The sequence below is a fragment of the Rhinatrema bivittatum genome, chromosome 1 (genome assembly GCF_901001135.1).
Source record: "Rhinatrema bivittatum chromosome 1, aRhiBiv1.1, whole genome shotgun sequence".
NCBI lineage: Eukaryota > Metazoa > Chordata > Amphibia > Gymnophiona > Rhinatrematidae > Rhinatrema > Rhinatrema bivittatum.
In genome coordinates, this window is record NC_042615.1 from 511,938,867 (window position 1) to 511,966,540 (window position 27,674).

The 27,674-nt window shown below is 45.6% G+C and overlaps 1 protein-coding gene across 1 annotated transcript in view; it reads right to left on the reverse strand.

Moving 5' to 3' along the window:
* Positions 1 to 27,674, reverse strand: part of LOC115098474 (mucin-2-like) — a 105,219-nt gene that overhangs the window by 53,210 nt on the left and 24,335 nt on the right. The window contains exons 3-8 of the mRNA XM_029615001.1: positions 21,807 to 27,647; positions 16,167 to 21,717; positions 11,616 to 11,714; positions 5,236 to 5,354; positions 511 to 569; positions 117 to 265 (exon numbers count right to left, since the gene is read on the reverse strand). Coding sequence (XP_029470861.1) covers positions 117 to 265; positions 511 to 569; positions 5,236 to 5,354; positions 11,616 to 11,714; positions 16,167 to 21,717; positions 21,807 to 27,647 — 11,818 coding nt within the window. The remainder of the gene's footprint in view (positions 1 to 116; positions 266 to 510; positions 570 to 5,235; positions 5,355 to 11,615; positions 11,715 to 16,166; positions 21,718 to 21,806; positions 27,648 to 27,674) is intronic.

The window sequence follows — 27,674 nt, forward strand, 5'->3', positions numbered from 1 at the left end:
TGCTTTCTCCTCCATCTTTTTCTGAAGCAACTCCTGTATCTGTTTATTGCCCCTAGTATTAGTACTGATGGTTTCTAGAGCAAAGTCATCAGGGCCCTGCCAAACTTTACACTTACTATTCTTTGTTTCGCAGTCTTCCTGTGATTGTGTGGAATTCTTTAATTCATCCTGTAACTTCTCCACCGTCTGCTGGAGCTCCTCTGTGATATTAGGCTTGTTTGGCAGTGTCACAATGACCCTGTGATCAACCACAATGCTGCCCTTTCTGCATAAATATAATAATGTTTAGTACAGTTTGATCATTCGCAGTACTGGGTTATTCACATTTTTGTAAAGTGCATTGCTGTTTAGTTCTTATTCTCAAATCTCAATTTTTATCAAAGTTTTTTCTTTCTTGTACAGAAAGAATATTTCTTTCAGGCGAGGTTTCAGAACCCAAAACATCTGAAAGTTTTAATTAAAACAGGTGGCCCATTACTCATATGGGTGCACAAGCTGACAACACGCTACCTGATTGAAATAATCTCCACATCTTTGAACCCTTGTATGTTCTGGTAGACTTCTTGCATCTGGAAAAAAGTGAGAATATGGATGTAAGACATAAGGATGCCAAGAACAATTTGGCTTTATTTTTCTCCAGTCAAGAGCCCAAATCATTTGCATTATATTTCAAGGAATTGTGCAGCCACCTTTGGAATGGAGGCTTAGCAATATGTTAAGTAACATGGGCCAAAGAGAGATAAACTGACTCTCCTGAGATCACACACATAGATGCAATAAAGTGCACTCAGCCTAGCACACAGGTTTATGTGCAGTTGGATGTGCATTTTGGATGCACTAGACTCAGGGCTGGTGGAAGCACTAGGCAAACTAGGCCTGGGCCTAGGGTGCCGAGTATTAGGGGGCTCCGCGAGCAGTGGTATCTCGAGGGGAGCCAATGCCCCCGGGCACAGGGAGGCTCATGTGGCCGCCGGTAGACCTCATCCCACTGGCGGCTGAGCAGCAACACATAGCAGGCAGATCGGCAGGGCCGTGGTGGAGCTCACGTCACCATGGCCCAAAGCAAAAGATCGAATTCAAGCCTGCAGGTGCTTCTCCTCCTTCCTGCCTGCGCGTCCTTGGAAGAAAACGTTGCTGGAGCCGCATGGGCAGGAAGGAGGAGGAGCATCAGCCGAGTGCAGAAGAGGAGCAGCGCTTATGGGCTGCCGCGAATCCCAAGTCGCAGCAGCCTGAGAAGAGGAAGAGGCCCGGTAGCAGGGCCGCCGTGGCCTGAGAAGATCAGGGCCTCTGCAGAGCCCATCCTGCGGCGACCCGTAAAGAGGAGGCCCAGAGGTGAGAGAGAGGCTGAGGGCCTGTAGAGTGTGTATGTGTGCGTGTATGAGATGAGTTGAGAGATTGTGTGTGAGAGTGAGTTGAGAGACTGTGTGTGGGAGTGAGGACCTGAATGTTTGCAGAGACAGCATGTGAGAGTCTTTGTGTGTGAGAGAGACAGCATGTGACAGTGAGCGCCTGTGCTTGAGCAAGACAGCATGTGGGAGTGAGACAGAGCCTGTGTGTGTGAGTCAGACAGCATATGCCAGTGAGAGACTGTGTGTATGAATGATTGTATGAGAGAGAGCATGTGACAGTGAGAGCCTGTGCTTGAGCAAGACAGCATGTGGGAGTGAGAGAGAGCCTGGGTGTGGGAGTCAGACAGCATGTGCCAGTGAGAGACTGTGTGTATGAATGATTGTATGAGAGAGAGCATGTGACAGTGAGAGCCTGTTGTGTGTGTGTGTGTGAGAGAGAAATGCATGTGAGAATGAGAGCCTGACTGTGTGTTTGAGGGAAGAAGATGGAGAGAAAAGAAATAGAAAAAAAGACAATATAAAAGAAATTAGCAAAAAAATAAAAAGAAGGTGGAAAAAAATAAGAAAGGGAAGGTGGGAAAAAAAAAGCCTGTGATCAACCGATTAGAAAAATAAGATCAGACAGCAAAGGTAAAAAAAAAAAAAATACTTTTTAGTGATTGGCACATGTAAACTTTGGGAATGTGCAAGAGTAGCACTTTCTCTATGCGGATCTCACAATGTACGAGATCAGCATGGAGGAAGTGGAAGCCCACGGGGCCTGCACAGAGGAGGCAGCAGAATGGGCTTCTGTGCCAGTAGCAGCAATCAGCGCCTCCCCAATAGTCATGCGGCAGCAGTGACAGTGACAGCAAAGGAATGAGAGAGGTTCCGAGGTTTCTGGCAAAAGAAAGAGAGGGGGTTCTGCCTTTACTGTGTGCATGTGTATGAATGGGACTCTGCCTGGGGGTGTGTGTGTGTGAATGCATGGGTGCCTGCCTGGGGGTCTGTGTGTGTGAGAATGAGTGTGTTCATGCCTGGGGGATGGGGAGGGAGTGGTGTGAAAATGAATGGGAGCCTGCCTGGAGGTCAGTGTGTGTGTGAGAATGACTGGGAGCTTGCCTCGGTGTGTGTGTGTGTTTGTGTGTATGTGAGGAAGCCAGTGAGTGTGAGAGCATGAGTGTGTATGAGAAAATCCAGGGGAGTAAGAGTTTGTGTGTGGGGGGTGTGTGGAGGGGGAGAGAGTGTCTTAGAGCCTGTGAGTGTGTCAGTGTCTGTGAGAGCGAGAGGTTATGGTGGATATAAGAACATGAATGTGTATGTATGTGAAAGTGTATGTGTGAGAGAGAATGGACATGTGAGTATGTGTGAGAGAGAGAGGATAACCTCTTAATCCTTGACAATATCAGGGTGACTGGAAATCATGAGCTCCCACAGGGAACATCAAGAGCTTATTGAATGTTATTTGATATATGTGCTGTTTTGAAATATTGTATTGGTGTTTGGGAAATTGTAAAAAAATGTATATGATTTTAATTAATAGAAATTCTATTTATCAGTAGTTTTAAAATATTCTTTTATTATGGTTTTACTATTATAACTGATGCTTTATGTTTCTTGATTTTATTTGTTTTATGAGGAATGGTGGTTCTGTTTTTCCATTGTTAATACATGGAGTCTGGTTTCCATTTCAGTTTTTGTCTAATTTGTGCTCCTTTATTTTGTATTCCATATTTGGTGAGAGTCTGTCTCTGCTCTTTGGGGGTCATTTTCAAAGGAGTTACGCATGTAAATGTGACATACTATCGTAGCAATTTTCAAAAGCTATTTACTCGAGTAAAGTGCACTTACTCGAGTAAATCCTATGGACAATTCAATGGCATATATTGTAGCAATTTTGAAAAGCCCACTTACTTCAGTAAAGTGTATTTACTCAAGCAAAAACCAGTTTTGCTCGAGTAAATGCTTTTTAAAATCTACCCCTAAGTGTGTGACCATGATGAGAGATTCTGCTAGTATATAGTGTCTGTATAGGGATCTATAGCAATTGGGTTTGTTTTGTTTCCTCAGTAGGTGGTGTATTGGTATTCTAGGACCCAGTGTAATATTTACCCTTGCTTTTTCACAGGTAGGGTTATTGTTGTTTGAGTCCTTGGTGTTATTACTGTTATGTTATGATGGGATTGCAGTATAGATTTTGAGTGTCTTTTTTCGCGGGGTTTTGTGTTAGTTCACAATGTGCCTGGCAGTGGAAGGTGTTTGTGCTGCTGTTACTGTGAGGTGACACCAGAATTTGAAAATATCTTTTAGTATGATGAGCTGTAAGGGAAACATCCAAGCTCCATTGTTTGGGGGAATTTCAGTGGATGCACAGAGTTACAGAACTGGAGGTGCAGGATTTATATTGACATTCTGTCCCTTTCTATATATTCCAGACTTCACTCTCATAGCCATATAGAATTAGTTGAATGAGACTATCAAATAATTTTATAGTAGTTTTACTAGAAGTGTGAAACTGGCCAGCTTTTTAAAATTACGCAGAAGACCCTTTGCACTTTTTTATTAATACTTTTTTTTTAATAACCAGTTTTAAAGCAGGATCCATGCTATAGAGGTGGGTGTGGTGAAGAAGTGTCATTTTGACTCCCCCCCCCCCCCAAAAAAAACCCCAACTCTTCTGTCTAGAGATGCCACTGATTTTCTGTGACCTTAAGCATTAGTACAAGAAGGATTAAGGGGGGGATGCTGGAGAGGCACACAAATGCATTGGCCCCCGGGTGCCGGAGACCCTGGGTGCGAGTCATATGGGGCCGCAAGCGGTGGCAAAGAGGAGTGGAGATTTGGCGGGCCGCAAGCAGTGCCCAACCTGCTCGCGACCCAGAAAACCACACAGTCGGTGGGTGTGATCGAGAACAATATAGGAGTCGGGGCCAAGACCGGGGGGGGGGGGGGGGGGGGGCGCAAGGGAGAAGGCTCGCCTAGGGCACCTAATCCCCTTGCACAGGCCCTGACTAGACTAGCATCCGATGCAATGAAGAGATTAGCACTTCCAAAACCGCACCCACCCGCACTCATCACAGGTAAATTCCATGTAGATGAGGCTAATAGCTATTATCTCCCAATGCAGAAAATCGCTGGGCAACCAATACACATTTTTTAATGCGCAAATTTAACTCCAGCCCTAGAGCTGGCGTTAAATCAATCCTTGAGTCAAGGGCTCAGGAGAATTTTAAAAATATTGTCTTGTGTGGTTCCTACTTTTATTCTTAAACACCTACACCTGCTGTGTTTAAGAATAAAGGTGTAATGTAATAGCTTGATGAAAAAAAAAATCTGGATGCATAATATACACGCACAATAGACACGCTCCAGGCCGATTTTGTTCCTTGCTATTGTGCGTGTATATTGGGCATCCAGAAATTGACCTGAAGCGGGATAAAATGGATGCTTGTATTGATTGCCCTATGCAATTGTGGGCGCACAGCCACGTGTCCTGGGTGCTCAATGCATTTGAACATTAGGGACACATAATTCTTCTTTAGCGCGTACTTTTAACACAGCAACTCATTAAAATATAGCATCGGGCGTCTTTGAGATGTGGTTGTGCGTTCAGTAGGAAAATGGGTGCTCAATACGAGCACCCATTTTAAACCACTTCTGGTTGCATTGGCCCCAGAAAGTTAGGGGCAGACTCAAGGATAAGAACTCTTATCACTAAGCTTTCCTATTATATACGCTTTAACTACCCAAGTCATGATAGGTGCTCAGTATATTTTCCTTTAGTGCAAAGAGCCCATGCACAACTTCCTTCTATGCAGGATACATAGCGGGTCTGGCCATCTTCCTCTCCAATCTTGCCCTCTCTGTTTCCCTTGATTGTTCTTGCTCCCAAGCATCTTTTTCTTGCCTGTTTTTTAAACTCCGTCTCAAAATCCTTGTATTCTGAGCTGTTAAAGTTGTTGAGTTCTTCAGTGAAAGGACGATTCGTGATGGTCACATTCACAGGAATGCTGGCATTAACAGTTTCTAGCAAAATCAATACACAAGAAAAAAAATTAATATGGAGGGCAATTTAAAAAATGTCATAGCACTTTCAAAATTACCAGTGGGAATGCAGGCACATTTTCAAAGGGAACCCACTTGCTCTGCACATTTCTTTTTGCCATGGATAGAAGTCCCTGTTTTGTGTACTACATGACTGTTTTGTATGGATGCTTTTCAAATACATCATTTTCGTTGGGTTAAACACTCATGGGGTATGTCATTGAGTTCTTCAACAGGGGAAGGTGTGCTGCCTGGTTCTCCAGAGGTGTGGGTATTCTTGTCCCTTGAGCTCTGTGAATGGGAGAGGCTCTTGGTGGACTGATGCAGAAGGGCCACACCTAAGAATCTGTCCCTTAGAGCAGCGGTTCTCAACCGGAGTGTCGCGTCACACTAGTGTGTTGCGAAGCACCGGCAGGTGTGTCGCGCACCCGCTGTTCTTCCCCGGGCTATCAGCACATTAAAGCCCCGAGGGGAACGGCACCAGTGTTTTGTGGAAGCCGGCAACAGGAACGTGACCTTTTCTTCTTCCCGCCCCTGTGGCCCGGAAGAGGAAGTGATGTCTACCGGGCACGCGGGAAGAAGAAAAGGCCTGCCTGGATGCTGCTTCAGAAGGAGCATGGCACCGCTGCCCCCCCCCCCCCCCGGCTCTGACCAGCATGACACATGGGGAGAAAAGAATAAAATTACAATCTTAGCTGACTGCTCGGTGCCGCGATCGATTGCAGCACAAGCAAACAGCTGAGTGCTGTCTTCTTAGCGCTGTGGGACTGGGGAGGTCATTCCTGCTGCAGTTTCTAGCCTGTCAGGACTCTGCTTTTAATAGCAGTGTACCGGCTCCCTTGTGCTGTAGCTGCCATGTGTGCTGTGGGTGGGGGTGAGTGAGACAGCGAGTGAGTCAGCATGTGTGTAAGTGTATGAGAGAATGTGTGTGTACGCAAGATAAATGTGTGAGAGCAAGAGAATGCTCAGGAAAGTCACTGGTGTGTGTGAGAGAAAGAGATTGGACAGGCAGGTGACTGGTGTGTGTGTCTGAGGAAGAGAAATTGGTCAGGCAGGTGACTGGTGTGTGTGTATGTGTGTGAACAAGGGAAATTGGTCAGGAAGGTGATTGGTGTGTGTGTGTGTGTGTGAGAAAGAAATTGGTAGGCAGGTGACTGGTGTGTGTGTGTGTGTGTGAGAGAAAGAGAAATTGGTCAAGCAGGTGACTGATGTGTGTGCATGTGTGAGAAAGAGAAATTGGTCAGGCAGGTGACTTGTCTGTAAGAGAAATTGGTCAGGCAGGGGACTGGTGTATGTGTGTGTGTGCGTGTGTGTGTGTAAGCAAGAGAAATTGGTCAGGCAGATGACTGGTAGTGTATGTGTGAGCAAGAGAAATTGGTCAAGCAGGTGACTGGTGTGTGTGTGTGTGTATGTGAGAGAGAAATTGGTCAGGCAGGTGACTGGTGTATGTGTGTTTGTGAGAAAGAGAAATTGGTCAGGCAGGTGACTGTTGTGTGTGTATGTGTGTGAACAAGAGAAATTGGTCAGGCAGGTGACTGGTGTGTGTGTGGGTGTGTGTGTGTGTCTGTGAGAAAGAGAAATTGGTCAGGCAGGTGACTGGTGTGTGTGTGTGTGTGATTATTTTATATTTCTCGGGGAATGTATAAATAGAAATGTTGAGACAAAAAATGAACTGGAAACAGCAAGAAGCCAAACTCTGTATGCAGTAAAACAATGCAAAAACAAAAACATTAGCTTTATGGTCACTTTATTCTGTATTTCGTGAGGGTCTGTCTGCGTTCTGCGTGTGTGACCCAGCTAAGGGTGTTCTGCGAGCTTGACTTGTTCTGTTTTCCTAATAGGAGGTGTATTGGTGTTTAGGGCCTGGTGTAATTTTTGCAGTGCTGCCTTTTCATAGGTAGGGTTGTTACTGTTTGAGGTCTATAATGCAGGTGTAGCTTTGTGTAGATTATTTCAGATCCTGGAAGTCTGATAGGTGCTACATTTTTGTTTTGCACAGAATGCAGATGGCTTTTTTGAGTTTCCATTCCAGTTTCTGTTTCCATATTTGTAATCTGTGGCTTTTCTGTACTTGGTGAAGGTTGATTCCATGTATGTGACCGAGGTGAAGTATTTTACAAGCGTGTAGGCATTTGTATCAATATTATTTGTTGTGTTTTCTTAATAGAACATGCATTGGTGGTAAATTACTGGTTTTTCATAAGGAGGGCTATTGCACCTGGTAGGAGAGAGTGTTTATGTTGCTGTTATTGAGATGTCACCAGAAATATCTTTTTTTGTATGGTAAATTGAATGGATGTCCTAGTTCTGCTTTGCACCCATTGTTGGGGGTCGAGGGGGTTCCTGTGGAATGCAGAGAGTTTGTTTACATTTAGCCTGGTGATGGTCACATGTTCAGCATGCCACGCATGTGAGAACCATCTGTGAGGTGTGTCCCGACCGAAAAAAGGTTGAGAACCTCTGTATTAGAGAGTACTTGGGCTAATGAACAAATAACTGAATAATGATCTGATATCACTAAGGGGCCAATAGCTGCAGATTCTACATTTTGAAACAACTAATCAGTCAATATAAGAACAGTGCAAGATTTAGTCAAATGGGCTCTTGCATGATGCGTGTAATTCCTCTCGCCTGGGTGAAGAATTCTCCATATATCTAACAATTGCAGCACAGAACATAAAAAATTAACCGCCTTGTTCTCATTACTAGGATTTGTACTCAAAGTAGGCCACCAGTCCAAGACATTGTCTGCGATTAAATTTAAGTCCCCTCCCAAAATTCCCAGGCTGTACCCATATCTTGCAGATTGGTGCTAAGTTGTATGAAGAATTTATGGTTATAGTTGTTGGGAGCATACACGGATGCCAGAATAACATTGTTCGCATTAAGCTTCCCCCCCCACCCCCGACCAGAACAAAGAGACTCTCAGAATCAACTTTGACCTTTTTCGTTTGAAACGATGCATCTTTATGTATTAAGATAGCAACTCCACACCTTTCAGTAGAACCTTGTGTTGAGAATACTTGGGAAACCCACTTCCTACCTACAGTACCTGAATGTAAACCGATGTGATATCTCGAGCGAATGTCGGTACATAAAAATAAAATAATAAATAAATATATAAAAAGCTTTTAAGTATGCTTTTTATTTATTTAGTTAGTTAGTTAGTTTTGTATACCGATATTCTGATACAATCATACCGGTTCACAACAACATATAAATAAATCAGATTAAAACATCCATAAATAACATAATAAAAACATCAAATGTAATCTAAAAATAATGGGGTAGATTTTAAAAGGGTGTGTGCCTGCGTCTATGTGCGCGCACACATGGACACGTGATTTTATAACATGCGCGTGCAGGCATGCCATGTTATAAAATCAGGGGTCGGCGCGAGCAAGGGGGTGCAGAATTGTGCACCTTGCATGCGCCAAGCCCGCGCTGCCTTCCCCTGTTCCCTTCTCCCCCACCCCACCCAACCTTCCCTTCCCTTCCCCTAACTCTTCCGTCCCCCAACCCTAAGCTAACCCCCCAAAAAAATTTGTCTTACCCAGTTACGCCTGCCTTGGGCAGGTGCAAGTTGCACGCGCCGGCTGAATGCCGGCACGCGATCCTGGGCATAGCGGCAAATGGCCGCTCTACCTGGAGGCTCCATTTCCACCCACGCCCTGCCCCCGGACCGCCCCGCCCCCCAGACCACCCCTTTTTGTAAGCCCCGGGACTTACACGCGTCCCAGGGCTTTACGCACACCGCCGGGCCTTTTTAAAAATAGGCCCAGTGCGCGTAACCTTTTGAAAATCCGGCCCAATATAAATACATCAAATTATATAAAATTCAAATATTAACAAATAAAAACTTCAGTGTGACTATATCAGATTGGAAAAAAAAAATGCTCCTAAAACCATATATGAAATTAACATGTGCGTCTCTTGAAGGAAAATAATGCTCCCTTTTAGCCTTTTCAATTGGGAAAGTATTTTTTTCCCACTTTATTGGTGTGCCTAGTCCTGCTACGTTCCAGGATATTATTTCAACCGGGGTCCCCATCCCACACCTCTGTTGCCCATCGTAAGGCTGAGTCTCGACAGCTGGAGCTGCAGTCCCCCGTGGCACTCAATAAGCATGACCAGGTGCTCAGAAAACGTTCTCTCCACCCCTCATGCTGCGCAACTACCTGCAAAATATACAGCATATCCCCAATAACATCTTTAGAATACGCACCGCTAGCGCATCCCCTTCCCCTTCCCAAACCCCCTCATATTAACCCTCTGCAGTATGTTTCCCCACACAAAAAGAAAGAACAAAGAACTTGTCTCCCAAAAATGGAAGGTCAAGATCACCCTGAATGCATTCAGGTGTCCTCCCCAAATAAGATAATCCATAGAATTAGTAACATGGCCTTGTCAATAGACTGACGCCCAACTTCTGGTAACTTAAAAATAACCAAAATCGCATTTCACTGTTATCAACAACAGTGCAAACCAGCAAATTAGATCTGTGCGGCCCAGCCGGTAAAGAAATAAACTAACGACATGCCCTAATTGAAAATCCATCATGTTCATAACAAATGACCATATTAACTACAGTCACTATCACATAGCCGGGCATTAAACACCCACTGCGTATATATAAATCCCGCTGATGTTACAGCGACAGATACTTCTGCAGCTCAGTCTCCACTAACTGGCAAGCCATCCAGGCATTTTAGTGCCATTCCCACAGACTCAAATGTCAGAGCAGAGTTTTGGTGCCAGACTCTTAAGCGCACTGGGTACAGTAAAGCAAAGCGAATTTGCCTGTTCACCAATGCTGAGCACACCAAAGCAAATTCTTTCCTCTGCAGCGAGACCCGTGGTGAAAAGTCCTGGAATAGCAATATATGCTGGTCAAACAGCCACAGCTCTTTGATTTTGTGATATGCCTGCAAGATTTCCTCTTTCTGTACATAGCTCAGGAGCTTGAAAATCACCACTCTGGGTCTGGTTCTTCCTGCCACGATTCCTCCCAAGCGGTGTGCACGCTCGATGATTATAGGCCCACTCTCCACCGGTAGACACAATGCTTTAGCCAGCTCTCTTTCAAGGGAGAACTTCAGTTGTTTATCTTCGATCGACTCTGGGATGCCCACCGCTCGCAGATTATTGCACCTGGAGTGGTTTTCCAAGTCCTTGAGTTTTTCCGATTGCTCATGCCAAAGTTTCTCCAGCCATTGGATTTTTTGCTGCGGCTGCTGTAGAGTCATCCTTTACAATGCTGACTCGTCCCTCCATCATATCGAGACGTGACCCAAAGTCAGCTATAGATGTTTGAACCGCCGCTATTTGTGCATAGATCACGCCAAATCTATTGCACAGGGCAGCCACAACTGCTTTGGTAAGTGCCATTATATTCGCACTTTTACCCACAAGCGGCGGAGAGTTCTCTTTTGCGGTGGCCATTTTGCAGTCAGATAATCGCAACCTCTCCTTCTCTTTTCTGGAGAATCTAGTGGACAAAACTTTAGGCACTCACATAATAAATCTGTCCATACACTGACGAGGTTATCCACTTACACCTGGGCAAAGAATATGTGGCATCCTTTGATGATGGCACTCGATATTTAGGGGGAGATGCCCAGATTTACATGACCATCTGAGCCCACTGCATCACGTGAACAGTTATTTTATTTTTAATTGTTTCTTCGAGTATTTCGGATCTATCTTTTTTTCTGTATGTGAAAGACTGGTTATTATGTGAGTTTGGTCACTGTGAGGTGAGGAGGGTTATTTCTGTTTTTTATTAGTTGGTGATCGATCAGATAAGGGCAATGTGCTGTGAGAGGAATTGATTACGCAGTTATTGCGACTTTTGAGAATTAGGTCAAGGATGTATCCTGCTTTATGAGTGGGGTTGGTTGCTAATGTATAGCTATGAATGTTATTTTTGTAAACCGGTGTGATCTTTACATAGAACGATGCTATATAAAATGTCTAAATAAATAAATAAGTAAATAAAATAAATAAATGCTGCAACCCTGGGTCAGTACTGGCTTGGAGGGAAGAAGAACTCCCCCACCCCCCCCAAACCATTATACTACATTACATTATATTTTCAATTTATATTGCCGCCTTCCTCCACAAAGGAGTCAGAGCGGCTTGCAACAAAACATGTAACATACGACATTGTCCATTCATTATAGAGTCTATATTGGGGCATTGGGTCAGTTACACTATATATATTTATAAATTTCAGTTTCTTACCCACAGTGATGGTATCATAAGCAAATTCACAGAGTGGCCCATAGAAATCAGCAGGACAGATGCATTTGTTGCCGTCATAGCTTCCTCCATTCTGACACCCTGCAAATGAGGAATAATCTTCACTGAGGTGGCATTTAATTCAGGATGGGAGCAGAGCTTGAGGGGGAGCCTGAACACCATCCCAGTACTTCCCCTCCTACGTTCTGATCAAAGTAGCACTTATTATGAACTTGCTTGAAAAGCACTTTAGGACTTGCGTCTTATTCTTAAATAAGAGCTCTTAAAGCCTAAAGTATCTCAACACCTTTTTGCAGATGTTTTTCCTTTTTGCACAGTATTTACTTTTAACTATTTTCCTCCTTTTTCAGAAGTTAAGACTTTGACCAAAGACTCACTTTGAAAATTGTGCAAGCTCTGTGTGCTTTTTGTGGTGAATTTTCAAAGCAATTTCCCTGGATGAAATGAGCTTTCTGAACATTGCTCTCGCTTAGTCCAGCCAAACGTACATGCAGCATTCCATTAGCTGGGCTTCAAAGAGATGATCCCAGGCATGGGGGATTTGCATGTTTGGGGCAGGGGACTAAAATTGCACACATACTTGTGCATTTTCAAAAGCATGCATGCCATTTTACCTCTGCTAGGACATCTGCAGAAACAGTGGTTGCAAAATATGTGGGCACTTTTACTGCATGTTCTTTATGCTAGTTAGCCTTCAGTGGGAGTAGTTTGCCTTCTAAAAACAACTAAAAAATATTCATATTAACAAAGAGGTTGGTATTCAAAGAGTTAGCCAGACAAACCCTGAAGTTTAAAATGTCTTCCTCTCCTCCTGCCCCAGCTGAATTTTGTCCAGGGAAATCATTGCCAGAGCAAAAGTTTATCTGCAAACAAAAAGATGGCACCGGGGGTATTCCCAGGGCACAGTTTCATTTTGTCCTGGCAGTGCTGATATTCAGTGTTGCCCAGACAAATTTAAGTGGGTAACTCTATCTGGATAAATAATAGGCGTTTGGGCTTACCTGGACAAAGTTAGTGCAGGTGCTTTTACCCAGACACAGCCTCAGGGATGGTAACTTTAAAACATGCATGAGCATACCTATATATGCAGGTATATGGACACACGCACACATGCACATGCATTTTATATTGTGCTCACAAAATAGCCATAAGTCTACCCAACAACATGCTCGCATATCAAAAAATATGTGGTATGTAATGCATTTTAAACACACTCACATAAATGATGACTTATCTGACTAAGTGGTGACAAATATCTGGCTAAGTAGAGTTATGTAAGATAACCGGATAAGTAAAAGAAAAGAGCTAAATAGTCAGATAAGTAAGATAGATGGATAATCAGCATTTGAAGACTTATCCGGCTATCTTACTTATCCGGCTACATAGTGCTTTTTAAGACTTAATTGGATAAGTGGAACCACTTAGCTGGATAAGTAAAAAATTATCTGGATAAGTAGTGGACATATGCTATGTGCACATGTTTGTGCTCCTAATTTTAACCATTTACATGAGAAAATGTAATTTGCGTAATTTCCTTAGTTTTTATCAGCTTTTACGTGTTTAAATCATCCAGTTTTATAACACACGCAAGTAAAGGAAATTACCAGTTTTACCACTTGGTACACCAGTTTGCCCAGTCTATATCTAGGTCATCAAGACACCCCCCCCCCCCCCCCCCCCCGGTACTTCAACCTGAACTCTCCCCAGTTTATCCAGACCCCTCACCCTTTCAATATATGGCTATAAAGAGTTTTATTCTGACTTACACCAGATAATTAGCAGGTATAATTATGCACAGGTAACAGTTGTACTTGTGCTACTTTCACTTGTTAGAAAATAGCAACTTATGGGCCAGATTTTAAAAAAACTTACGCGAGCCAGGCCTATTTTCAAAGGCCCGGACACGAGCGTAAAGTCCTGGGACGCGTGTAAGTCCTGAGGCCTTAGGAAAGGAGCGGGGAGGGGGCAGGATGGGGCAGTCTGGGGGAGGGGCGGGGTTGGGCTAGAGGCCCCTGGCACAGCGGCTATTTACCGCTGTGCCGGGGGATCGCGTGCCGAAAGGATGCTGGTGTGTGTAACCTGCGCCTGCTCAAAGCAGTTGCAACAGGTAATATAAGGATTTGGGGGGGTTAGGATATGGCTAGGGGGCAGGAAGGTTAGGGGAAGGGGTAGGAAGGTTAGAACAGGGGGTAGGGAAGTTCACTCCCAGGCCGCTTCTAAATTGAAGTAGACTGGGAGGGAACTGGGGAAGGCCATGGGCACCGGCGCGCGCAGGTTGCACAAATGTGGACCCCCTTGCATGCGCTGACCCCCAATTTTATAACATACACGCACCGGTGCGCTCATGTTATAAAATTGCGGGTCCATGTGTGTGCGCTGAGTAGTGCGCACATATGGACACGTGCGTGCTAGTTTTGAAAACCTACCTCTAAGCTTGTAAATATTAGCCCACCCAGGAACGCCCCTCACCTGCCACTCTTTTACATGAGCATATTTATTTTCACACTATTACTTGCATGTGTATGTATGGGATTTATAAAATAGCGCTTTCACGAATATGCACTATGGGGTAGATTTTTAAACAGCGCGAATAGGCCTACTTTTGTTTGCGCTCCAGGCGCAAACAAAAGTACGCTGGATTTTAGCAGATACGCACGGAGCCGCGCGTATCTGCTAAAAACCTGGATCGGCGCGCGCAAGGCTATCGATTTTGTATAGCCGGCGCGCGCCGAGCCGCGCAGCCTACCCCCGTTCCCTCCAAGGCCGCTCCGAAATCGGAGCAGCCTTGGAGGGAATCCTCTAACGCCCTCCCCTCACCTTCCCCTCCCTTCCTCTACCTAACCCACCCGCCCGGCCCTGTCTACACCTCCCCCTTACCTTTCTCCGGGGATTTACGCCTCCCGGAGGGAGAAGTAAATCCCCGCGCGCGAGCGGGCCTCCTGCGCGCCGGGCTGCGACCTGGGGGCGGGTACGGAGGGCGCGGCCACGCCCCCGGACCGCCCCGGGCCGTAGCCACGCCCCGTACCCGCCCCCAAAACGCTGCCGACACGCCCCCAAAACGCCGCGACGACCGGGCCCGCCCCCGACACGCCCCCCTCGGAGAACCCCGGGACTTACGCGAGTCCCGGGGCTCTGCGCGCGCCGGTAGGCCTATGTAAAATAGGCTCACCGGCGCGCAGGGCCCTGCTCGCCTAAATCCGCCCGGTTTTGGGCGAATTTAGGCGAGCAGGGCTCTGAAAATCCGCCCCTATTTGTGCACTCATCTCTATTAAAAGTTGCCTTTAAGCAACTAAAAACTGACCCTTTTATTGCCCAGATTCTCCCGAAAGCTTAAATCTGGCCCCAGATCTCTGAATAACTATTTTAGTATTTAAAAAACGTGAAAAAGAAGACACGTATCTCCTTTTCCAACAGCAAAAAATTGGGCAAACCTGATATTTATTTGCTATACACCTAGTGGAGGTCCATACCTCCGGTGGATCAAGCCCTAAATTAGTAGAAAGGGTCAAAGATCAATTCTTCATAACAAACTTGAAAAGATGCTTCTTCAGCTTTTCTCATTCTGATGCTACCTAAAGTTTACTCCCAATTCAGTGTAACTTGATAAAAATAAAATTGACAAATATTTATTACTAAATGTGATAGTGTTGGCTTGATATTGATGAGCCTGATGGTCCATAAGTGCCCATACATCTAAAATTGGCAACTGTCATTAAACACAAAGGGGCGGATTTTCAGAGCCCTGCTCGCCTAAATCCGCCCAAAACCGGGCGGATTTAGGCGAGCAGGGCCCTGCGCGCCGGTGAGCCTATTTTACATAGGCCTACCGGTGCGCGCAGAGCCCCGGGACTCGCGTAAGTTCCGGGGTTCTCCGAGGGGGGCATGTCGGGGGCGTGTCGGGGGCGTGTCGGGGGCGGGCCCGGTCGTCGCGGCGTTTCGGGGGCATGTCGGCAGCGTTTTGGGGGCGGGTACGGGGGCGTGGCTACGGCCCGGGAGGTCCGGGGGCGTGGCCGCGCCCTCCGTACCCGCCCCCAGGTCGTGGCCCGGCGTGCAGGAGGCCCGCTCGCGCGCGGGGATTTACTTCTCCCTCCGGGAGGCGTAAATCCCCGGAGAAAGGTAAGGGGGAGGTGTAGACAGGGCCGGGCGGGTGGGTTAGGTAGAGGAAGGGAGGGGAAGGTGAGGGGAGGGCGTTAGAGGATTCCCTCCAAGGCCGCTCCGATTTCGGAGCGGCCTTGGAGGGAACGGGGGTAGGCTGCGCGGCTCGGCGCGCGCCAGCTATACAAAATCGATAGCCTTGTGCGCGCCGATCCAGGTTTTTAGCAGATACGCGCGGCTCCGCGCGTATCTACTAAAATCCAGCGTACTTTTGTTTGCGCCTGGAGCGCAAACAAAAGTAGGCCTATTCGCGCTGTTTAAAAATCTACCCCAAAGTAGATAAGCATGGCAGTGTATTAAACTAAATCCCTATCTTTGCTGACCCTTAATGATATCCTATGCAACTAAATATAGATAAGTAAGGAAAATGGAACTTACCTGGTGAGGTAGCTGTGGTAGTTGGTGCCTTAGTGATCATGGTGGATACGATGATTGTGGTGGATGGTGCCTTGGTAGTGGTGGTGGGGGAAGTAGTTGTAGTAGTTGGTGCCTGAGAGGTGGTGGTGGTGGAGGCAGTAGATGAGGTGGATGGTGCCTTGGTAGTGGTGGTGGGGGACATAGTTGTAGTAGTTGGGGCCTGAGAGGTGGTGGTGGTGGAGACAGTAGATGAGGTGGATGGTGCTTGGGTAGTGGTGGTGGGTGACATAGTTGTAGTGGTTGGTGTCTGAGAGGTGGTGGTGGTGGAGACAGTAGATGAGGTGGATGGTGCTTGGGTAGTGGTGGTGGGGGACATAGTTGTAGTGGTTGGTGTCTGAGAGTTGGTGGTGGTGGTGGAGGCGGCAGTAGATGAGATAGTTGTTGCTTGAGTGGAGGTGGTGGAAGTAAACGTTGTGGTGACTGGTGCCTGATTGGTGGTGGGAGAAACAAAGGTTGGGGTGATTGATGATAGAGAGGACATAAAGGGCTTTGTGGTTTTAATGGGGACTTTTGTAGTGATCACCAAAGAAGTAGTTGGTGACTCTGCAGTACTTATACTATTAGTAAAAGTACTTATAAAAGGTTGTGAAGTGGTGTTCGTCACTTTCGTTACTGTAGCAGTGATTGTCCATGGGATGGTACGTGTGGATCTCACAGCAGTGCTGTTCACTGTAGACATCATGATGGTGCTGCCAGCTTCTGTCCCTGGTGCTTCTGTCTCACATGGAGGGCAGGTGGTGGAGAAATCCCACCAGTGTGTGGTGGTGACCAAAAGATTCTGAGTCATAGTGATAGACATAGTGGAAGTATATGTAGTAATAGTGGTAGAAATCATGGAGCTTGTAGATATCTCTGTGGTACTAGAAGTAAATGGTTTCTCAGCAGGCAAAGTGGTGTATAAATTCCTACTGGTGTAAATAATGCTTGGGGTAGTTATAGTCTGAACAGTGTTATTATACTCGGTGGTGGTGATCTTTGGTGCCTCAACGGTGATGGTTTGGTCCATTGTTGTGGTGCTTGGTGCCCAAATTGTGGAATTGGAGACTCTAGTAGTCGTGGCTGATACTTGAGCTGTTGTGGAGGAAGCATAATTTGTGGCGGTTGAAACTGGGATATAGATGGTAGATTGTTTGATTGTTGTAGTTGGCTCCTGAATAGTAGTGGTGGAGAAGGTATTACTGGATGTAGGTGACTGAATGATAGTGGTGAGGTATGTGGCTGTGTTAGTGCTTGCCAGAGAGGTGATAGTAGACAAGGTTGTTGTATGGGGTGGAGCCTGATCAGCAGTGGTTGAAGTGGTGATGCCTGATACATCTAAGGTGCTTGATTCAGTGATTGTAATTGATTCAGCCTGAAGAGTGGTGGTATAGTCAGTGGTTGTGACAGTTTTGGTCATTTGTGCCTCATCAGCAGTGGTGGATTCAGTTATTTTAGTAGTTGGCACCTGAATGGTAGTGGAGGAGACTGTGGTTGTGGTCAATGATACCTGATCAATTGGTTTAGTTGATGTGTGACTGGTTGTTGTGTGTGCATAGGTTATGGTCGTTGTGATCGGGGAGATCAATGTGGAGGATGGTCCCCCTGCATTGGAGATAGTTGAGGTGGCTCTGGTAATTGGTGTTTGAGTAGTTGTGGTAGAAGAAACTGTTGTGGTTGTTGGTTCCAGAACTATTACATTAGAGGAAGTTATTTTATTGGTTGATTCCTGGGCGGTGGAACTGAAGAAAATGATTGTGGTTTTTGGTGCCTGAGTGAATGCACTCAGAGTAGTGGATATGGTATTTGGAGTTTGAATTGTAATTGTTGGGAGAATAGTTACTTTTGTAGATTCCTGAGAGATGGTGTTGGAGGCAGGGACTGTTGTGGCAGTTACAAATACTGTGTTTGAGGAGATATTGGTTATTGTGGAAGGTGAATCACCTCTGGTGGTGTCTGTTGTAATTTTGGTTCTCAGACTCTCTGTGATGGTAGCAGAGTTCAAAGTTGTGTTTGTTAGTGTTTGAGTAGTGGTAGTAGAGGCAGTAAATGTGGTAGATGGTACCACACTACTTGTGGTAGAGGCTGTTGTTATTATGGATGGTACCAGAGATGTTCTGGTGGGGACCATAATGGTGGTAGAGGCAGTAGTTGTGTTGGTTAGAACCAGATTGGTTGTGGTGGGTTCAATGGTTGTAGTCTGTTTCTGTGTGCTAATGGTAGAGAAGATGCTTGTAGTGGTTGGAACCTTAGCAGTGTTGGTGTAAGTAGTGGGTGTAATCGTTAAAACCTTAGGAGTGCTGGTGGAATCAGTGATTGTAGTGGTTGGTACAGTGTTACTGTCCTGGGTGGTGGTGGTCTCTGGTTCCTCAATGGTGATGGTTCGGTCCATTGTTGTGGTGCTTGGTGCCCGAATGGTGGAATTGGAGACTCTGAACGTGGTGGCTGATACTTGAGCTGTTATGGAGGAAGCATAATTTATGGTGGTTGAAACTGGGATATAGTTGGTAGATTGTTTGATTGTTGTAGTTGATTCCTGAATAGTAGTGGTGGAGAAGGTATTACTAGATGTGGGTGTCTGAATGTTAGTGGTGAAGTATGTGGCTCTGGTAGGGGCAGCGCCTGTGCTGCCTGGTGCATGGGAGATGGTGTTGGAGGGAGTTATTGCGGAGGAAAGGTCATGAATTGTGGTGCTTGGGGGGATCAATGTGGAGGTTGATCCCCCTGCACTGGAGATAGCTGAGGTGTCTCTGGTAATTGGTGCTTGAGTAGATGTGCTAGAAGAAATTGTTGTGGTTGTTGCTTCCTGAACTATTATGTTAGATGAAGTTATTTTATTGGTTGATTCCTGGGTGGTGGAACTGAAGAAAATGATTGTGGTTTTTGGTGCCTGAGTGAATGCACTTAGAGTAGTGGATATGGTATTTGGAGTTTGAATTGTAATCGTTGGTAGAATGGTTACTTTTGTAGTTTCCTGAGAGATGGTGTTGGAGGCAGGGACTGTTGTGGCAGTTACAAATACTGTGTTTGTGGGGATATTGGTTATTGTGGAAGGTGATTCACCTCTGGTGGTGTCTGTTGTAGGTTTGGTTCTCAGACTCTCTGTGATGGTAGCAGAGTTCAAAGTTGTATTTGTTAGTGTTTGAGTAGTGGTAGTGGAGGCAGTAAATGTGGTAGATGGTACCACACTGCTTGTGGTAGAGACTGTTGTTATTATGGTTGGTACCAGAGATGTTCTGGTGGGGACCATGATGGTGGTAGAGGCAGTAGTTGTGTTGGTTAGAACCAGATTGGTTGTGGTGGGTTCAATGGTTGTAGTCTTGTTCTGTGTGCTTATGGTAGAGGAGATGCTTGTAGTGGTTGGAACCTTAGCAGTGTTGGTGTAAGTAGTGGGTGTAATCGTTGAAACCTTAGGAGTGCTGGTGGAATCGGTGATTGTAGTGGTTGGTACATGAGCAAGGGTACTGGAGGAGGTGATTATGTTTGTTGGTTTCTTAGTGTAGGTAGATGAGATGGTGGCTATGGTGATTGAAGCCTGAGTGGTGGTAGTGGAGCTGGTTGCTGTTATCTGAGCAGAGGTGGCTGCTGCATTGATTGATGTGGATGGAGCCTGAGAAATAGTGGTGTAAGTAATGCTTGGGGTTGTTATAGCCTGAACAGTGTTATTGTCCTGGGTGGTGGTGGTCTCTGGTTCCTCAACGGTGATGGTTCGGTCCATTGTTGTGGTGCTTGGTGCCCGAATGGTGGAATTGGAGACTCTGATCGTGGTGGCTGATACTTGAGCTGTTATGGAGGAAGCATAATTTATGGTGGTTGAAACTGGGTTATAGTTGGTAGATTGTTTGATTGTTGTAGTTGATTCCTGAATAGTAGTGGTGGAGAAGGTATTACTAGATGTGGGTGTCTGAATGTTAGTGGTGAAGTATGTGGCTGTGGTAGGGGCAGCGCCTGTGGTGCCTGGTGCATGGGAGATGGTGTTGGAGGGAGTTATTGCGGAGGTAAGGTCATGATTTGTGGTGCTTGGGGGGATCAATGTGGAGGTTGATCCCCCTGCACTGGAGATAGCTGAGGTGTCTCTGGTAATTGGTGCTTGAGTAGTTGTGCTAGAAGAAATTGTTGTGGTTGTTGCTTCCTGAACTATTATGTTAGACGAAGTCATTGTATTGGTTGATTCCTGGGTGGTGGAACTGAAGAAAATGATTGTGGTTTTTGGTGCCTGAGTGAATGCACTCAGAGTAGTGGATGTGGTGTTTGGAGTTTGAATTGTAATCGTTGGGAGAATGGTTACTTTTGTAGATTCCTGAGAGATGGTGTTGGAGGCAGGGACTGTTGTGGCAGTTACAAATACTGTGTTTGTGGGGATATTGGTTATTGTGGAAGGTGCCTCACCTAAGGTGGAGTCTGTTGTAGTTTTGGTTCTCAGACTATCTGTGATGGTAGTAGAGTTCAGAGTTGTGTTTGTTAGTGTTTGAGTAGTGGTAGTAGAGGCAGTAAATGTGGTAGATGGTACCACACTGCTTGTGGTAGAGGCTGTTGTTATTATGGTTGGTACCAGAGATGTTCTGGTGGGGACCATGATGGTGATAGAGGGATTAGTTGTGTTGGTTAGAACCAGATTGGTTGTGATGGGTTCAATGGTTGTAGTCTGTTTCTGTGTGCTTATGGTAGAGAATATGCTTGTAGTGGTTGGAACCTTAGCAGTGTTGGTGTAAGTAGTGGGTGTAATCGTTAAAACCTTATGAGTGCTGGTGGAATCAGTGATTGCAGTGGTTGGTACATGAGCACGGGTACTGGAGGAGGTGATTATGTTTGTTGGTTTCTTAGTGTAGGTAGTTGAGATGGTGGCTATGGTGATTGAAGCCTGAGTGGTGGTAGTGGAGCTGGTTGCTGTTATCTGAGCAGAGGTGGCTGCTGCATTGATTGATGTGGATGGAGCCTGAGAAGTAGTGGTGTAAGTAATGCTTGGGGTGGTTATAGCCTGAACAGTGTTATTGTCCTCAGTGGTGGTGGTCTCTGGTGCCTCAACGGTGATGGTTCCGTCCATTGTTGTGGTGCTTGGTGCCCGAATGGTGGAATTGGAGACTCTGATCGTGGTGGCTGATACTTGAGCTGTTATGGAGGAAGCATAATTAATGGTGGTTGAAACTGGGATATAGTTGGTAGATTGTTTGATTGTTGTAGTTGATTCCTGAATAGTAGTGGTGGAGAAGGTATTACTAGATGTGGGTGTCTGAATGTTAGTGGTGAAGTATGTGGCTGTGTTAATACTTGCTTGAGATGTGGAGTTGAACGTAGTCGTTGATGACTGAGTAGTGGTAGTAGAGGAGGTTGTTGTGTTGGGTGGAGCTTGATCAGTAGTGATTGGAGTGGTGATGGCTGACAGAGCTAACGTGCTTGATTCAGTGTTTGTAATTGACTCAGCCTGAAGAGTGGTGGTGTAGTCAGTGGTTGTGGCAGTTTTGCTCATTTGTGCCTCATCAGCAGTGGTGGATTCAGTTGTTGAGGTAGTTGATACAGTGAATGGTAGTGGAGGAGGCTGTGGATTGTGGTGAATGATAACCGATCAATAGATTTAGTTGATGTGTGACTGGTTGTTGTGTATGCATAGGTTATTGTCGTTGGAGCCAGAGGAATGGTGATAGAAGTATTGGTTGTGGATGCAAGTGCCTGAGAGGTGGTGCTGGAAATGAATGTTTTGTTTGTAGGTAATGGAGTGAATGTGGTAGGGGCGGCGCCTGTGGTGCCTGGTGCATGAGAAGTGGTGTTGGAGGGAGTTATTGCAGAGGTAAGGGCATGAACTGTGGTGATCGGGGAGATCAATGTGGAGGTTGATCCCCCTGCACTGGAGAAAGCTGAGGTGTCTCTGGTAATTGGTGCTTGAGTAGATGTGCTAGAAGAAATTGTTGTGGTTGTTGCTTCCTGAACTATTATGTTAGATGAAGTTATTTTATTGGTTGATTCCTGGGTGGTGGAACTGAAGAAAATGATTGTGGTTTTTGGTGCCTGAGTGAATGCACTTAGAGTAGTGGATATGGTATTTGGAGTTTGAATTGTAATCGTTGGTAGAATGGTTACTTTTGTAGTTTCCTGAGAGATGGTGTTGGAGGCAGGGACTGTTGTGGCAGTTACAAATACTGTGTTTGTGGGGATATTGGTTATTGTGGAAGGTGATTCACCTCTGGTGGTGTCTGTTGTAGGTTTGGTTCTCAGACTCTCTGTGATGGTAGCAGAGTTCAAAGTTGTGTTTGTTAGTGTTTGAGTAGTGGTAGTGAAGGCAGTAAATGTGGTAGATGGTACCACACTGCTTGTGGTAGAGGCTGTTGTTATTATGGTTGGTACCAGAGATGTTCTGGTGGGGACCATGATGGTGGTAGAGGCAGTAGTTGTGTTGGTTAGAACCAGATTGGTTGTGGTAGGTTCAATGGTTGTAGTCTGTTTCTGTGTGCTTATGGTAGAGAAGATGCTTGTAGTGGTTGGAACCTTAGCAGTGTTGGTGTAAGTAGTGGGTGTAATCGTTAAATCCTTATGAGTGCTGGTGGAATCAGTGATTGCAGTGGTTGGTACATGAGCACGGGTACTGTAGGAGGTGATTATGCTTGTTGGTTTCTTAGTGTAGGTAGTTGAGATGGTGGCTATGGTGATTGAAGCCTGAGTGGTGGTAGTGGAGCTGGTTGCTGTTATCTGAGCAGAGGTGGCTGCTGCATTGATTGATGTGGATAGAGCCTGAGAAGTAGTGGTGTAAGTACTGCTTGGGCTGGTTATAGCCTGAACAGTGTTATTGTACTCAGTGGTGGTGGTCTTTGGTGCCTCAACGGTGATGGTTTGGTCCATTGTTGTGGTGCTTGGTGCCTGAATGGTGGAATTGGAGTCTCTGATTGTGGTGGCTGATACTTGAGCTGTTGTCGAGGAAGCATAAGTTGTGGTGGTTGAAACTGGGATATAGGTGGTAGATTTTTTGATTGGTGTAGTTGATTCTTGAATAGTAGTGGTGGAGAAGGTATTACTAGATGTGGGTGTCTGAATGTTAGTGGTGAAGTATGTAGCTGTGTTAATACTTGCGTGAGATGTGGAGTTGAACGTATTTGTTGATGACTGAGTAGTGGTAGTAGAGCAGGTTGTTGTGTTGGGTGGAGCTTGATCAGTAGTGATTGGAGTGGTGATGGCTGACAGAGCTAACGTGCTTGATTCAGTGTTTGTAATTGACTCAGCCTGAAGAGTGGTGGTGTAGTCAGTGGTTGTGGCAGTTTTGGTCATTTGTGCCTCATCAGCAGTGGTGGATTCAGTTGTTGTGGTAGTTGGTACATGAATGGTAGTGGAGGAGGTTGTAGTTGTGGTGAATGATAATCGATCAATAGATTTAGTTGATGTGTGACTGGTTGTTGTGTATGCATAGGTTATAGTCGTTGGAGCCAGAGGAATGGTGATAGAAGTATTGGTTGTGGATGCAAGTGCCAGAGAGGTGGTGCTGGAAATGAATGTTTTGTTTGTAGGTAATGGAGTGAATGTGGTAGAGGCAGCGCCTGTGGTGCCTGGTGCATGGGAGATGGTGCTGGAGGGAGTTATTGCTGAGGTAAGGGCATGAACTGTGGTGATTGGGGGGATCAATGTGGAGGTTGATCCCCCTGCACTGGAGATAGCTGAGGTGTCTCTGGTAATTGGTGCTTGAGTAGTTGTGCTAGAAGAAATTGTTGTGGTTGTTGGTTCCTGAACTATTATGTTAGATGAAGTTATTTTATTGGTTGATTCCTGGGTGGTGGAACTGTAGAAAATGATTGTGGTTTTTGGTGCCTGAGTGAATGCACTCAGAGTAGTGGATATGGTATTTGGAGTTTTAATTGTAATCGTTGGTAGAATGGTTACTTTTGTAGTTTCCTGAGAGATGGTGTTGGAGGCAGGGACTGTTGTGGCAGTTACAAATACTGTGTTTGTGGGGATATTGGTTATTGTGGAAGGTGATTCACCTCTGGTGGTGTCTGTTTCAGGTTTGGTTCTCAGACTCTCTGTGATGGTAGCAGAGTTCAAAGTTGTGTTTGTTAGTGTTTGAGTAGTGGTAGTGGAGGCAGTAAATGTGGTAGATGGTACCACACTGCTTGTGGTAGAGGCTGTTGTTATTATGGTTGGTACCAGAGATGTTCTGTTGGGGACCATGATGGTGGTAGAGGCAGTAGTTGTGTTGGTTAGAACCAGATTGGTTGTGGTGGATTCAATGGTTGTAGTCTGGTTCTGTGTGCTTATGGTAGAGAAGATGCTTGTAGTGGTTGGAACCTTAGCAGTGTTGGTGTAAGTAGTGGGTGTAATCATTGAAACCTTAGGAGTGCTGGTGGAATCGGTGATTGTAGTGGTTGGTACATGAGCAAGGGTACTGGAGGAGGTGATTATGTTTGTTGGTTTCTTAGTGTAGGTAGTTGAGATGGTGGCTATGGTGATTGAAGCCTGAGTGGTGGTAGTGGAGCTGGTTGCTGTTATCTGAGCAGAGGTAGCTGCTGCATAGATTGATGTGGATAGAGCCTGAGAAGTAGTGGTGTAAGTACTGCTTGGGCTGGTCGTTGATGACTGAGTAGTGGTAGTAGAGGAGGTTGTTGTGTTGGGTGGAGCTTGATCAGTAGTGGTTGAAGTGATGGCTGACAGAGCTAAGGTGCTTGATTCAGTGGTTGTAATTGACTCAGCCTGAAGAGTGGTGGTGTAGTCAGTGGTTGTGGCAGTTTTGGTCATTTGTGCCTCATCAGCAGTGGTGGATTCAGTTGTTGTGGTAGTTGGTACGTGAATGGTAGTGGAGGAGGCTGTGGTTGTGGTGAATGATACCCGATCAATAGATTTAGTTGATGTGTGACTAGTTGTTGGGTATGCATAGGTTATAGTCGTTGGAGCCAGAGGAATGGTGATAGAAGTATTGTTTGTGGATGCAAGTGCCTGAGAGGTGGTGCTTGAAATGAATGTTTTGTTTGTAGGTAATGGAGTGAAAGTGGTAGGGGCAGTGCCTGTGGTGCCTGGTGCATGGGAGATGGTGTTGGAGGGAGTTATTGCGGAGGTAAGGGCATGAACTGTGGTGATCGGGGAGATCAATGTGGAGGTTGGTCCCCCTGCACTGGAGATAGCAGTGGTGACTCTAGTAATTGGTGTGTGAGTAGTTGTGGTAGAAGAAATTGTTGTGGTTGTTGGTTCCTGAACTATTATGTTAGATGAAGTTATTTTATTGGTTGATTCCTGGGTGGTGGAACTGAAGAAAATGATTGTGGTTTTTGGTGCCTGAGTGAATGCACTCAAAGTAGTGGATGTGGTGTTTGGAGTTTGAATTGTAATCGTTGGGAGAATGGTTACTTTTGTAGATTCCTGAGAGATGGTGTTGGAGGCAGGGACTGTTGTGGCAGTTACAAATACTGTGTTTGTGGGGATATTGGTTATTGTGGAAGGTGCCTCACCTAAGGTGGAGTCTGTTGTAGTTTTGGTTCTCAGACTATCTGTGATGGTAGTAGAGTTCAGAGTTGTGTTTGTTAGTGTTTGAGTAGTGGTAGTAGAGGCAGTAAATGTGGTAGATGGTACCACACTGCTTGTGGTAGAGGCTGTTGTTATTATGGTTGGTACCAGAGATGTTCTGGTGGGGACCATGATGGTGATAGAGGGAGTAGTTGTGTTGGTTAGAACCAGATTGGTTGTGGTGGGTTCAATGGTTGTAGTCTGTTTCTGTGTGCTTATGGTAGAGAAGATGCTTGTAGTGGTTGGAACCTTAGCAGTGTTGGTGTAAGTAGTGGGTGTAATCGTTAAAACCTTATGAGTGCTGGTGGAATCAGTGATTGCAGTGGTTGGTACATGAGCACGGGTACTGGAGGAGGTGATTATGCTTGTTGGTTTCTTAGTGTAGGTAGTTGAGATGGTGGCTATGGTGATTGAAGCCTGAGTGGTGGTAGTGGAGCTGGTTGCTGTTATCTGAGCAGAGGTGGCTGCTGCATTGATTGATGTGGATGGAGCCTGAGAAGTAGTGGTGTAAGTAATGCTTGGGGTGGTTATAGCCTGAACAGTGTTATTGTCCTCAGTGGTGGTGGTCTCTGGTGCCTCAACGGTGATGGTTCCGTCCATTGTTGTGGTGCTTGGTGCCCGAATGGTGGAATTGGAGACTCTGATCGTGGTGGCTGATACTTGAGCTGTTATGGAGGAAGCATAATTAATGGTGGTTGAAACTGGGATATAGTTGGTAGATTGTTTGATTGTTGTAGTTGATTCCTGAATAGTAGTGGTGGAGAAGGTATTACTAGATGTGGGTGTCTGAATGTTAGTGGTGAAGTATGTAGCTGTGTTAATACTTGCGTGAGATGTGGAGTTGAACGTAGTCGTTGATGACTGAGTAGTGGTAGTAGAGCAGGTTGTTGTGTTGGGTGGAGCTTGATCAGTAGTGATTGGAGTGGTGATGGCTGACAGAGCTAACGTGCTTGATTCAGTGTTTGTAATTGACTCAGCCTGAAGAGTGGTGGTGTAGTCAGTGGTTGTGGCAGTTTTGGTCATTTGTGCCTCATCAGCAGTGGTGGATTCAGTTGTTGTGGTAGTTGGTACATGAATGGTAGTGGAGGAGGTTGTAGTTGTGGTGAATGATAATCGATCAATAGATTTAGTTGATGTGTGACTGGTTGTTGTGTATGCATAGGTTATAGTCGTTGGAGCCAGAGGAATGGTGATAGAAGTATTGTTTGTGGATGCAAGTGCCTGAGAGGTGGTGCTTGAAATGAATGTTTTGTTTGTAGGTAACGGAGTAAAAGTGGTAGGGACAGCGCCTGTGGTGCCTGGTGCATGGGAGATGGTGTTGGAGGGAGTTATTGCTGAGGTAAGGGCATGAACTGTGGTGATCGGGGAGATCAATGTGGAGGTTGGTCCCCCTGCACTGGAGATAGCAGTGGTGACTCTAGTAATTGGTGTGTGAGTAGTTGTGGTAGAAGAAATTGTTGTGGTTGTTGGTTCCTGAACTATTATGTTAGATGAAGTTATTTTATTGGTTGATTCCTGGGTGGTGGAACTGAAGAAATAGATTGTGGTTTTTGGTGCCTGAGTGAATGCACTCAAAGTAGTGGATGTGGTATTTGGAGTTTGAATTGTAATCGTTGGTAGAATGGTTACTTTTGTAGTTTCCTGAGAGATGATGTTGGAGGCAGGGACTGTTGTGGCAGTTACAAATACTGTATTTGTGGGGATATTGGTTATTGTGGAAGGTGATTCACCTCTGGTGGTGTCTGTTGTAGGTTTCGTTCTCAGACTCTCTGTGATGGTAGCAGAGTTCAAAGTTGTGTTTGTTAGTGTTTGAGTAGTGGTAGTGGAGGCAGTAAATGTGGTAGATGGTACCACACTGCTTGTGGTAGAGGCTGTTGTTATTATGGTTGGTACCAGAGATGTTCTGGTGGGGACCATGATGGTGGTAGAGGCAGTAGTTGTGTTGGTTAGAACCAGATTGGTTGTGGTGGGTTCAATGGTTGTAGTCTGTTTCTGTGTGCTTATGGTAGATGAAGATGC